The sequence below is a fragment of the Phlebotomus papatasi genome, chromosome 1, assembly GCF_024763615.1.
Source record: "Phlebotomus papatasi isolate M1 chromosome 1, Ppap_2.1, whole genome shotgun sequence".
NCBI lineage: Eukaryota > Metazoa > Arthropoda > Insecta > Diptera > Psychodidae > Phlebotomus > Phlebotomus papatasi.
This window is the reverse complement of record NC_077222.1, coordinates 16898543-16911386: the sequence shown is the minus strand read 5'-3', so window position 1 is coordinate 16911386 and position 12844 is coordinate 16898543. Positions and strand designations below refer to the sequence as shown.

Sequence of the window (12844 nt, the reverse complement as noted above, 5' to 3'; positions counted from 1 at the left end):
ATGTTTCCTCAATATTGTCGTATTATATTAATTTCCGCAACAAATTCCACCTATTTAAAACAAATTTAATTGATAAAATTCTCTAAAATAATTTTCCTTAATTTAGGAAAAGTGAATTTTAGATGAATTCCGTTACGTTTTTGAAAATATGATTCAAATTTGAGGAGTGAGAAATGTCATCTATATCCCCCAAATGTTCAAATTTGAGGACCTGTACTGTATTTACTTATATGAACTGACTTTCGGATCATCAAAAAATATTATTTAAATTTGAAGAAAAATGTGTCGCAAAATAATTAACGACACGACGTTTGCGACACGTCGTCGTAGCGACGTGTCGCAAAGACGTGTCGTGTCGCCGTGCCAACACTGACGAAATATCTAATTGGATCGACTCAATTAATTCCAAGAAATTAAAATAATTCTCAACAAGGTGAATCAGCCATTGAAAAAATGCGACATTCTTAAGAAGTTTGTTAAGGGTTAAAAGAAATTATTTTAAATTATTTTATATAATCAATGTACTGCATTTAATAATTTTCACTGAAAATCCATCTCCAATTAGCTAAATTATGCAATGATATCAATTTTGAAGGATTTTTTACGAGATTTTCAGCTGAGCAGCAGCAGAAAAAGATTTCTCATGCCATATCGGCTTTGAATTCGTCCAGTGAATGAATGAATAGTAATGTCAATGGTGCATATTGGCAAAAAAAGTGAACCGCCTAAACAATAGAGGATGGTACGAGAACGAGTTTCGATGTGAAAGTGGTACTTCAATCGATACAAATATTCGCTGTCACTGATCCCAAACACACACCGAGAAGGGATGCTGTGATATAGTAACGGCACTGACTGCTCACAGAGCTGTGATATAGAGCGGCTACCCGTATCGGGGGATAAGATAGAATAGGAGTGGGGAAGCATAAGGGGCCCAATTGGTGGCCTGGATGCATCGGAATATCCGAAATGGAGAACTGACCCCTGGCAAAATCTTATCTTATCTTAAGAAGTTTGTTAAGGGTTAAAAGAAATTATTTTAAATTATTTTATATAATCAATGTACTGCATTTAATAATTTTCACTGAAAATCCATCTCCAATTAGCTAAATTATGCAATGATATCAATTTTGAAGGATTTTTTACGAGATTTCCTGGAAATTAAAATATGGCGAAAAGGGTTTATTTTTATTTACTGTGAAAATACTTTTGGGCCATTCGTTTGACTTGTGGTGCGCCTCACGGATATCATTAGAAACACTTGTGACATTTTCATTGTGTTGATTGTGATCTGGGTTAATGCAATAGAATTTTAAAATTTGTGTATATAGTGGATTCAAGGCTTCCCAGTTATCAATAAAGGTAAGATTTTGACTACAATTAGCATTTCTACGAACGGGTAACTCTGTGCGTTACGTTATTTACTCAGCTCGCGGAAAATGTGCAAAGTCGCCCAAAAAAAAAGGAACCTCATATTCACAAGAAAACCTTCGCCAGGCGTTGATGCCAATTAAAAATGGAACCCCAGTGGGAAGAGAATGAAAAGGAGACAGGAAAGCAGAAAAAGGAGATGACTAAGGCTGAGAGAAAGAGGAACAGAGAAGAAAAAACTAAGACAATCGCAATGGCTAGAAAACAAAAAATAATAATGTCCCTAATAGATTATGTAAACTTCTTTACAATCTCATTTTTTGATTTTGAAATTTATTAACTTATTTTTCTTAAATCTCGAATTAAACATGAATTCTAATTAAATCTTGAATTTTTATTTATATGTATGAGGTAAGAAAGATACTTTAAAGGAGTTTTGTCACTCTCAATATAAGAAATTTAATATAATAGAATATGCAAAATAACATTGAAAATATATACAAATAATTGCTAAATATTTTTAATAAATGTATGAACAGTATTTTATTGTTTATATTTAACGGTTTTTTTTTAAGTTATTCTACCATATATTTAATGAAAATTCATTTTAAAAAAAGTGGCCACAAGTAGTGAAATAAATGGCCAAAAGTGCCAAATTTCTAGAAAATTTATTGAATATACAGAGAGACAGTGAGTCAAAGTACCTATATGCAAAATTACCTTCAAGTTGGATAAATAGTACTGTAGTTACAAGAGGGTTAAATCTAAAAGTGGCCAAAGGTACTTACTCGACCCTATTAATCTGTAAGCATATTTGAAAGATCTAAAATATATGCACATTTTATCTTCCAGTATTTCTAGTACCCCATTGTCTGATATCTCGATATCTCTTACCGTTTGGCTTCTAGTCATCTAGTATCATAGCAATCTGAAAACTTTGAGTCCGATCAGTAAAAAAACACTCTTGGTAAATTTTACGGTTTTAGAGAACTCTTAAAAACTGATTGATGTCTGATTAATAAATTTGATTAAAGGTTTTTATTTTTCTATTTTTCCTTCTTTCCATTAATTAAGAAATTATGATTTTTAGGCAGCCTCCTGCCGCCACTTTGGCCTCAAGCTCCACTTTAAGGCATTTTAAGACCTAAGGAATTTTTCTTTAGTGATCTTATGCTTCAAAGCAGTAGAAATATTTGCCTGAGCTCTTCGAGGATTAAACAGCGAAAGAACTTAATCATCCAAGTGATATAATTCACACATGTTTGTGTGTTTACATGCAAAAAAAAACTCACAGTATCTTTATCATAGAGTGAGGGAGTAAAGAAAAAAGTTATTATCTCTCACCTATTCCATAATTGAGTCGCGGTGCAAATTGTGATTCAGTTGGTGAGTGATATTCGAAGGTGTTTGTCGCGCAACAATTAAGCAAACAGAATGCCAGGTAAGACAATCCACAGTACCCAATTTCGCAATTGATCCCAATTTTTTAAGTGCTTTCTGAAGCCCCAGTCTTTAGTGAATATTTGGAGGGAATATCTGGGTAATTTTGTCCATTTGGGAAAGGTGAAATTTTCCGTGTAGGAAATTGATAAGATATCGCGCGAGAGTTGCATAACATCACTTTCCAGATAGTCCGCCACCAATTGGATTTCTGCCTGAATTTTCGGCACCGGGGCCCTATGGGGCTCCACCTGGGCCTTATGGCGCCCCTCTGGCCTCCTTCTCATACCCCATGCCAATGCCACATTTTCCGCCCGCACCTGAGGCTCCACGCAGCTCATCGTCGTCGTCGTCGTCGTCGTCGTCATCGGAGGCCAGTGTGGTGGATCGAGCAAGAAATCCTTTAAGCTTTGATGTCGCCGGTAAGATTCAGCGACTCATCGACATACTAACCAAACCACAGACATATTCACTCCTTCCCGGGCGGAAAGTCAGTGGCCGAGAGCGGAAAGTTTCCACCAACATTTTGGGGTTGATACTAACTCACACCATTTCCACTAACACTTCATATGTGGGGAAAGTTTACGAGTGTAGAGAATTCTAAGATAGTGAGTCAAGAAGTTGAGAACTTTTCATACAAGTGATCATTTAAATTTTGGAAAATTGAAATTTAGTTCAAGATGTTTCACAGAATTCAATTAAAAGAGTTTCGGAATTTTAAGAATAACTTAAGAGAACATTTCCAAAAATACCTCATTCATTGGGGGATTAATCTTGTTTATGAATATTCCTAACTTCAATTTCAACAATAAAGCAATTCAACTATAGTCCTCATAAACATTTAAAACTTTTCCTAAAAAGTAATTTTGTAATTTTGCTAAGGAATTTTGAGGTTTAAGCTCCGTGATTAATTAATTGATCTAAAAAATTATTTTCGTGATCGCTTATGATCGTATTGATATTTAAGAAACAAATTAAAAGAAAAACATATAAAATTGCTTTGAATTTTCTTTTAAATATTTCACTTAAAAAACATACTAAACGACAAGTTTTAGGTTATGTTAGACCCTAGTCCCCGGCGAGTGTCCTTGAAAGTTGAAGCCAATTTCTTACTGTCACATACAAATGCGCATGGGAATTTTTCTGCACTCGTGATTGTTATGCTAAATATTTAAAAAGTGAGGAGTTTTTCCGTATTATAAGATACCTTTCCGTATGGAGGGATAAATATAGGGTGGTGGCATTACTTATAGCCAGTCTATACTTGCGGCCTCTTCGCAAAAAATCTTCAATTTTTTCTCACAAGATGATTTCAAAGAACCACAAAATTACCAATATTTGATGTGCTATCATTAAATGAAAATTTTAAATTGATTTACTTTAATATTTCGGTACAATAATAAAAAATTTAAGGAAAATATTTTACTGATGCGGATTATGATTAAAAATACGTCAAATCGTTAAGAAATTTACTAACGATCTCAAAAATTTTAACAATTAAATATTGTATGTTCAATCGAAAATATTTAGTACTATTTTTCAAAACTTCTTTCCTTAATAACTATATGTTCTTTTACTATTAAATTTTGATAAGTTTTTAAACAACAAATATAAAATTAAGATGGGGCCATAAGTTATGACCAAATTGATAGGATTACGGACTTGTGGCCACGGTATTCGACGTGTGGCGCCCTCACACCATATGTGACACTATTTTGATTTGGAGAGTTGTCAATTGTATTGTTTGTATTCAATAATTCGGTGTTTTCTGGCAAACATTTAATGAAATTTAAGGTAAGTAATGAAATTGTAATATAAAATAGTTTATAAATAAATGTAGTGTAAAATCTGATTTCAAGATTCCTCGAGAGTTGCACATTTATCTCATGAATTTGTAGTTTGTTACAGATAACCTAACCTTTTTTTTCACTATTTTAGGACAATGATACCAGTAAATAAATATAAAGAAACAAAAAAGAGCCTCAATATTCAACTCACAGGCATTAAGAGGCATTGATAATGCAATGACCGCGACCAGAGTATTTCACGTGTATCACATGCCTCTCACAACTCTCCTCAATAAAATCTCCGGAAAGGATCCGGAAGAAATATCAGACCACGAAGGCTTTCGCAATGCCCTTACAAATGGAGACAGAGGGAATTATGAGGTGGGTTTTTCATGCAGTCAAATATGCATTTTTCATTATAAAAAAACGGATGGCGGGCCTCAGTGAATAGAAGGATGACAAGCAATTAATAGTGCAATGCTACAATCATGAATAAAAACTATAAAAACTTAAGAAAAAAATAATAAAAATTTATGAAACTACCTAAAATCTTTTTCTTTTCTTTTGCACTTAAAATATTTTATTTCTAAGTTTATTTTGCATCATTTTACATTGTGGCCATAAGTCATTCCACGAGCGGCCATAAGTTCGTAAAAGTGGCCATAAGTTATGAATTTTACATTTTGGGAAAAATCATACTTTTTCTGAGGCTTAAGGAAATTTCCTAATACATTCACCGTGATATATCGAAAGGAGGTACTTTAAAGAAATTACAGTTATAATTTTATCTTATATAGTCAAAAAGAAAAGAAGCTGTGAGCAAATATGTCCTTAATATGGCCATAAGTAATGCCGCTACCCTACTAAATTTTTGTTTAAATATTTTTTTTCCTTGGAGCACTGTGAGCTGAGTCCAAGATCAATTTGGGAATTGGCTTCAAATAGCTCCATATAAAAAAGCCAACTTGCCAGGCGCTTGGTTAGACCAAACCTAAAATCGCCAAAACTATTTTATGTGGCAGAAAAACTTAAAATCTGACCATTTAAAGGGAATTTTGAAAAGAATCTTAAAAACAAGATTTCAGGTTTTTGAATTTTGAACATACATAATTTCCTTACTGTATCGAAAAATGTTTTAGATGCAGTTTACGTTGCACATAACCTCAAAAATCAGAAAATACTTTGGAGAAGAAACTCAGTAAAAAGAAGAAGAAGAAAAGAAGAAAGAAAAATTGAGTTTGTTAGCCGCATTCTCTTTTCAAGACTGTACCGTACTTATAATTTTAAAAAATTTCATCCTTCAGAAACGTTTTTGAGATCACAATTATTATGATCATTACGATAATGCAGCTTCAAAGTTTCAAGTTGATTTATTTCATTTTGCCCGTAAAATTTCTAAAGTAGAGAAAACAAGTATTTTATATGATTTGGAATTCTAATAAGAAATTGGAAATGTTTTAGGTTAGGATTAATATAAACTTAATTCCCAAATTTAATCTGTTTCTACTTTCTCCCCACTAATAGAATCAGGCTTTATTTAAAATTTTTGGATTTTCAAGATAGTTTAAAAAAAATTATTGAAAAAGCAAAATGTCATGATATTAGCAAAAGTTAACTCTTTCGCGTCTTTAGGGTAATGTCATGACTCGGGGAAAAAAGGTTTTTTTTGGGTATTTACATTAATTGAAATCTATCTGTTCGTGCACGACATCATAATAGAAGGATGTAAGATTCTTGGCTCATTTTCTCAAGACTCCAGTTAGATTTCAATTAATGTAAATAGCCAAAAAGAAACTTTTTTCCCCGGGTCATATATGACCCTAAAGACGCGAAAGAGGGGGTAAAATCTAAAATAAAATGGGACAAGACATGTTAGGATTTTACAATTACAATCGTCCGGGATATTTTTTCCCTTGGATCAATAACTGTGCAAGGGGTAAGTCATTTCGAGGAACTCGAGTTGGCCCAGGCAATCCACCAGGAACCCGACACTGAGAGAAATCCGAAAAAGTTAAAATAACATTCCGGAAATGTTAATTTTACCGGTTAGTATTGATCCGAAATCGGTGTAAATATTACCCTTTTTAGGTGTATTGGGGGTTAAAGTTAACCTTTTTCATGTTGATTTTACCCTCAAAAGGTGTAAAATTAACATTAAAAAATGTTGATATATTTTTACACCTAAAAATTGTTAAAGTTATGAGGAAAAAAAGTTAATCGCACCCTCCTTTTTTTTCTCAGTGGAGAAACCCACGGAGTACCTACACATTTTGTTAAAAAATCCAAGGAAAATTTAGGGCACCAATAGATTTTTCAGGAAACTCTCAAGAAATCAGGAGAAAACAATACAATATTTTAGGGAAGTCTTGGAAAACCTGTTTACTTTTCCAGAGAACTCACGGGGATTCTATTCATTTTGCAGGAAACCTATTCATTTTTCAAGGAACCCGGGGGTTCTATTCAGGGAAATCATGGAACTCATATATTTTTCTAGAAACCTATTTTTTTGGGGGAACCGGGAACTCGAGTCACTCTAATTGCTTATGAATCACCCCTTGATACAGAGGTACACAGCAAATACGAGCAGCACAGTTACTCTTACTAGCGATTATTTAACCTTTAGTTAGTCATGAGAGAATTAGCTCTTCATTTTACGTGTACATTTTTGCAAATAGTTAATTAAAATTAAAGAAAATATTCAAAAATATAACAGTGTCGACCAAAAGTTTCTTGACAAATCTTTGTTCGAGAAACCATATGGAAAAATGATAACTTTTTAAAATTTTTCTTTTTGCGAATGAATCACCTGTAATCCATGGACTTACATGATTTATGTATTAAAAAAAATTAATTCATTTTGTTTTTTTTTATCCCACCTTACCTATAAGGTCTTATTGGCTTATAGCCCATTAATGACCGCAGACTAATTCATTTTTGTTTCATATCAAAAATATATGTTTTCCCAAAGTTGATGATTTTTCATCGATCAAAAGTTTCTTGACACATTAGGAAATGTTACTTAAAATGGTCAAATACGTACAGCTAACTTATTTAAATTGTGTTATAAATTTGAGTTATTTCATTTGAAAGACAAGTGGTTGATTTCCACATTTCTAAGTATGCAATGGTCAATTTATGCACATAAAAGTGATGATAAAATCATATAATAATGTACTTTTTTATTTCTTTATAATTTGTGTTAAAATGAAAAGTTACAGGAAAGTAAAAGGTGGAAAATCGTTCATAAATACTACAGGAATTAATCCGCGTCGTCAATTGTTTATTTTTATTGAAAATCACGACGCAGGATATACGTAAAATCGTTAAAATTTATAATAATGTGACACAAGTACATCTGGAAAACACCACTGGCAGACCGAGCCAGGACCTTGACTCTACCTGGGGTTTCGATTTTTAAAATACATAAATAACATCTATGAATTACAGGCAACTCATTCGCGAAAAGAAACATTTTAAAAGGTTATTTTTTCTATCATTTTTCTGACTTGTTTTCACGAACATTTATTTGTCAAGAAACTTTTGGCTGACACTGTAGTTATGTTCAATATGATAAGTAGTAAATATTAATTTTCAAAATATTATTTAATTAATTAATTATGGTGAACTAAAACAGTGAATCATTATTGAAAGGGGAAAACTTAGAAATTATGAAGCGACTCAACGTATCAAGTGGTTTAATGTCATATGATCAATTAATGAATTTTATTTGAATTTTTAAGTATAACAACCTTAACCCATTCAGTCAATGTACCAGAAATACTTGAAATAGATGGTTCAAATTTTGGAATTAGTTTCATACCGATTAATAGATGATTTTTTTTTAAAAGAAGAGAAAAATTTATCTATCATGGGGGTGCAGGGAACCCTTGTCAAACACGCGTCTTAACAGTCACTGAATTTAAATTCTGTACATTAATTAATTACAAACTCTTTTGATTTAGATAGAGTAACTATCTAAGAACACGAAATAGAAATCAGAATACAAATCAGGAAAGAGGATGGAGGTGAATTTTAAGAAATTCGACGGGATGTCGTATTTTCCGTTCGTCATTTTGAGCAAAAATTTTACATGACTTTCCGCGAAGCGAGAAAAGAACCACAAAATGTATTTCCATCGCTGTCGAACTATTTTTTAGAAGTAATTCAAAGACCAAAGTAACGAAAAATCCATTCCCGACAGAAATTCGGACATCAGTTGCGCAGAAATTTATGATCAAAAATCGTGTATTTTTTGATTAATACATTAATCGATGGGTACGAATGGGTTAATAAAAAGAGATCTGGCATTAGAAACTACAATAACTAGGGGACAGTACTCATGCTTTGCACGATCCCAAGCTTTATAATGAGTAAATTTTTATTATGTTCCTCAGTAAATGTAACTCATCGCACCCATATTTTTAGGAAAATGTCCTGTTTTAAAAAAATATATTGTTAATTCGCATTTATTCAGAAACATAGGAAAAGTTTAGTCATTGCGAAGCTTGAGACCGTGAAAAGTATGGGCACTGTCTTCTATGCATAATATTTTTCTCAAGAACGAAAATTAGCGTTCATTGGTATTTTTAGAAAAACCTCTTAAAGGTTAATGGGTTATCTAGGTTCTGTCGTCCATATGGGTAAAAAAAATCGAATCTGCTTCTGTACAATTTTCCAATTTTTCTCTTTTGACAACTTAGATAAATTTAAATTCGCTAATTTCAAGAAATAAAAAGCAACATTAAATAGGTAGGGGAATGTTGGCATGGTTCGCACAGAGTAAACCTTCAAACGATGCGAATTTTCTCTTTGTTTACAAAGAGCTAGTTCGTCATTTCTTAGCCATAAGATAGATCATTATTAAGTTCATGAAACGAGATGAGAAATGGTAAGTCAGCTCTTTGCAAACGAAGAGAAAGTTCGTATCGTTTGAAGGTTCACTCTGTGCGAACCATGCCTACATTCCCCTATGTTTTATGCCAGGCGAGAAAACTGAGGGTTCTTAAGGTTCTAATTAGAATAAACATTGAAAATCTCATACAAGGTCCCTTGTAATACAACTAAATAAGCTTGCTGTTTGTTACGCTTCTTAAAGACTCAGCAGCGATTCTTATTATGCATAAAAATCTGAATTGGACTTATCCTTCTCCAATGTTGATTCAGTCTGAAGAAACTATTCTACATGTAATGAAAATTTTTTATTCCCCATAGTTTACTAGAATTGCTTTTTTTGATTAGCCAAAGTTCTGGATGCTTTGAAAGCTTTTAAGCTTCTAGTCAATTAAATAAAGTAATGAGACTAAAAAGTTTTATGGGTACACGAAAGAATGTTTAATAAAAAACTTCCAGATTTATGAGTAGTGTATAGCATTAAAAAACCGGATTTTTTATAGAACATTTTATTCTCTAGTTTTCGTTTCAAATAACAAATTGCATCAATATTAATTTTAAAAATGTAGTATTTTTTCTGTTTTATAAAAAGCAAGAATTATTTATTCTCAAGAGTTTATAACTTTGTCTTGAAAAGATAACACATTCACAAGAAAATCTCAAAGAGATTTGCCAAATATATCACCGCAAATATTTTTATCTCAAAAATGATTATTTATCTGAAGAAATTGTGAAATAGGACAACGTATATACACATTGTACATCTCATGTATATCAGATAACTCAGTCGTACACAGTTTAACAATATTTCATACCATTTTTGCTCTTGTTTCTGTAGAAAAGTAATTAAGTTGCTCAAGTTATTCCCAATTATCTGAATTAGAACGTGAAATTGATCTACAAAATTCGTCTCTTGCAGGATACTGTTGGCAGTACATCGGACCAGGAGCTCCTTTCCCCTACGATGTTGCCGTGAGGGCTGGACGAGATGCCGATGGAAGTCCCATTTTCGTCGGTAGAGCCTTTCACGAGGGCGATATGATCCCAGCCAAGGTGATCCCAGACAAAGCCATTGCCTATGTTGCTTACGGCGGTGAGGAGCACTCCAAGGAAGAGTATGAAGTTCTGCGGACAGGAGACTTTGTCTGGGAATTCGCCACAAATGGAGAAATCCCGGCTGGAGCCATAGAAGTTGGTCAGACTGTTGATGGTGAGAAGCTCTACATGGGCCGGTGCCTTCACAACGGAACGCAGACTCCTGGCAAAATTCAGGCCAGTCACGGATGCCTCTACATCCCTTTTGATGGCGAAGAAGTCAGCGTAACGGAGTACGAAGTTCTCGTGATGAAATAAATTCATTTTTGAGACTCTCTGGCACGATTTGCTTTTAAATTGTATGGAATAAAATTAATTAAGTGCTGCAAGAAATGTTCTTCCTTGTGGGAAAGATGGGTTATTGATTGATCTTTGGAATGAGACTGATGCTGGGAATTTACGTCATTGAAATCTGCAAATGTTTATTTTAATTAATCATGTGGATTTTTAATTTCTTCTCTGTCCTTTTGTGACCCATTTTCACAATTAAATGCTTTTGGAACGATTGCAAAATCAGTGATAAATCCAGGAAACTTTATTGTAGATGAGATCCTTTTATTTTGTTTTGAGAAAAAAGGACGAAATGAAATTTGTTTATTGTTCATTGAGATCTTTAGTCCAAATGGAAAGAGTTAGCTACGTAGAGCCTTCAGATACCCTCAAACTTGAATCGAAAGCGCGCTATCTTCGAACGATTTAAGCTTATTTGAACAATTAATTTTTAATTTTGTCAATGTATTATAAATAAATTTGGTCTATTATTATATTTTAATAGCTTCAGTCCAATGCCTCAAATTTTCAGAAAAAAAGTTATAGGTGAAATCCATAAGGAACATAGAGAAAAAAATGAATTGTCCGAAACTTGAATCGTCCGAAGGTAGCGCGCTTTCCCATTTTCCTTTTTGCTTCAGGTTATCTAGATTTTTTTAATGAACTTAGGTTTTCGATTATGCCAAAAACGATCTTATGGTTATACAATCTAAACAATATTGGGCGCTCCCTCTTATGCCTTTGAAAGTTCAAAGGCATTAAAAGCTCTTAGGAGTATTATTCCTAAACCGTAAAGGGTTGGCTTAAATTCATTTTAAAGGTATTTGAATCCCGGCAAAGACTATAGGGGAAACTCGGACACCACCAAACACTGCGATTTTTTAATCAGATTTTCGACTTCTGAGGACAAGACCTATAGAAATTTATAGGTATTTATAGGCATTTTGGGGATGCTTGTCCACTGAAGAAAGGGTCGAGATAGTCCAAGTAGTTTAGAAATAAAATTTAGTGTTTGATGGTGTCCCAGTTTCCCCTAGAAAGGTTTCAACCTGATACGACTGATAAATATTTATTTCTGAATTTTTTCGCGTTATTAATTTCAAAACTTGATAATAAAGAATTTATCTACGGAATTTATGTATTCCACGAATTTCTAGTCATTCATCCTTGCTTATCGTATTTGCTGAATATTTATTATAAAACATTTATTGAAAGTTATTTAAGTTTTACAAAAAGTTAAATTCAAAATTTTTGCTCCAAAAATGCACTGTTTTTTGAATCTATAAAAGTTTCGATATCACTACTAATTTTCTTTAGGATTTATTAGTTTAACCTATTGAGGGAAATACATGTACAAAAATTATTATTATTTTTTATATTTTTATGGTTTTCTCAGACACGAATTATAAGGTCTGCATATTTCCCGGCAATTAATCCTTTAAGGACAATTGGGTCACCCGTGATCCATAGAGAAAATAATTTTTCCATTCTACCTAAAGTCGTTTCTTTCTAATATATGTACGCAATCGTAAAGTGCGTAAAGTAGAAGGTTGTATATCCAGTATATTTTTTGCAAATCTCCAACTATTTGCTATGTACTAAATATTTAAGCTAAAAAGTAACGAATTTTTAAATTACCGATTGATGAATGCCTTTTTATTATATTTTTATATTTTTGATTTTTTTAAGCAAAACCTCTTGACACCAGAAATTACAATAAATATACATAATACTTTTAATTAGAAAGACAATTATCCTTCATTGGTAGTGCCAGAAAAATTGTTTTAATTTTTGGGCTATTTTGGTCCCTATCGTTCATAGAAGCAAAAAATACACCGAATCAGACTCTGTTGGACTTCTCGTGGTTAGATGTAAAACGTTTCACAAATTTTGTTTAATTTTTATTGTTGATTTGCCGTTCGTAAAAAGTGTCTCGTCCTTAAAGGTTTAGGGAGCGCTGTGACCCCAAGAAGCAAAATAGCTGCCTTGTA

General features: G+C 32.8%; 1 protein-coding gene across 1 annotated transcript; it reads left to right on the top strand.

The window, feature by feature from the left end:
* Window positions 1-2702: 2702 nt before the first annotated feature.
* LOC129798005 (uncharacterized) lies at window positions 2703-10916 on the top strand. Its single transcript, XM_055840935.1, has 3 exons — window positions 2703-2812; window positions 3000-3233; window positions 10408-10916. The coding sequence occupies exons 1-3, from the start codon at window positions 2806-2808 to the stop codon at window positions 10839-10841; spliced, it is 675 nt and encodes a 224-aa protein (XP_055696910.1). The 5' UTR covers window positions 2703-2805; the 3' UTR covers window positions 10842-10916.
* Window positions 10917-12844: the final 1928 nt, after the last annotated feature.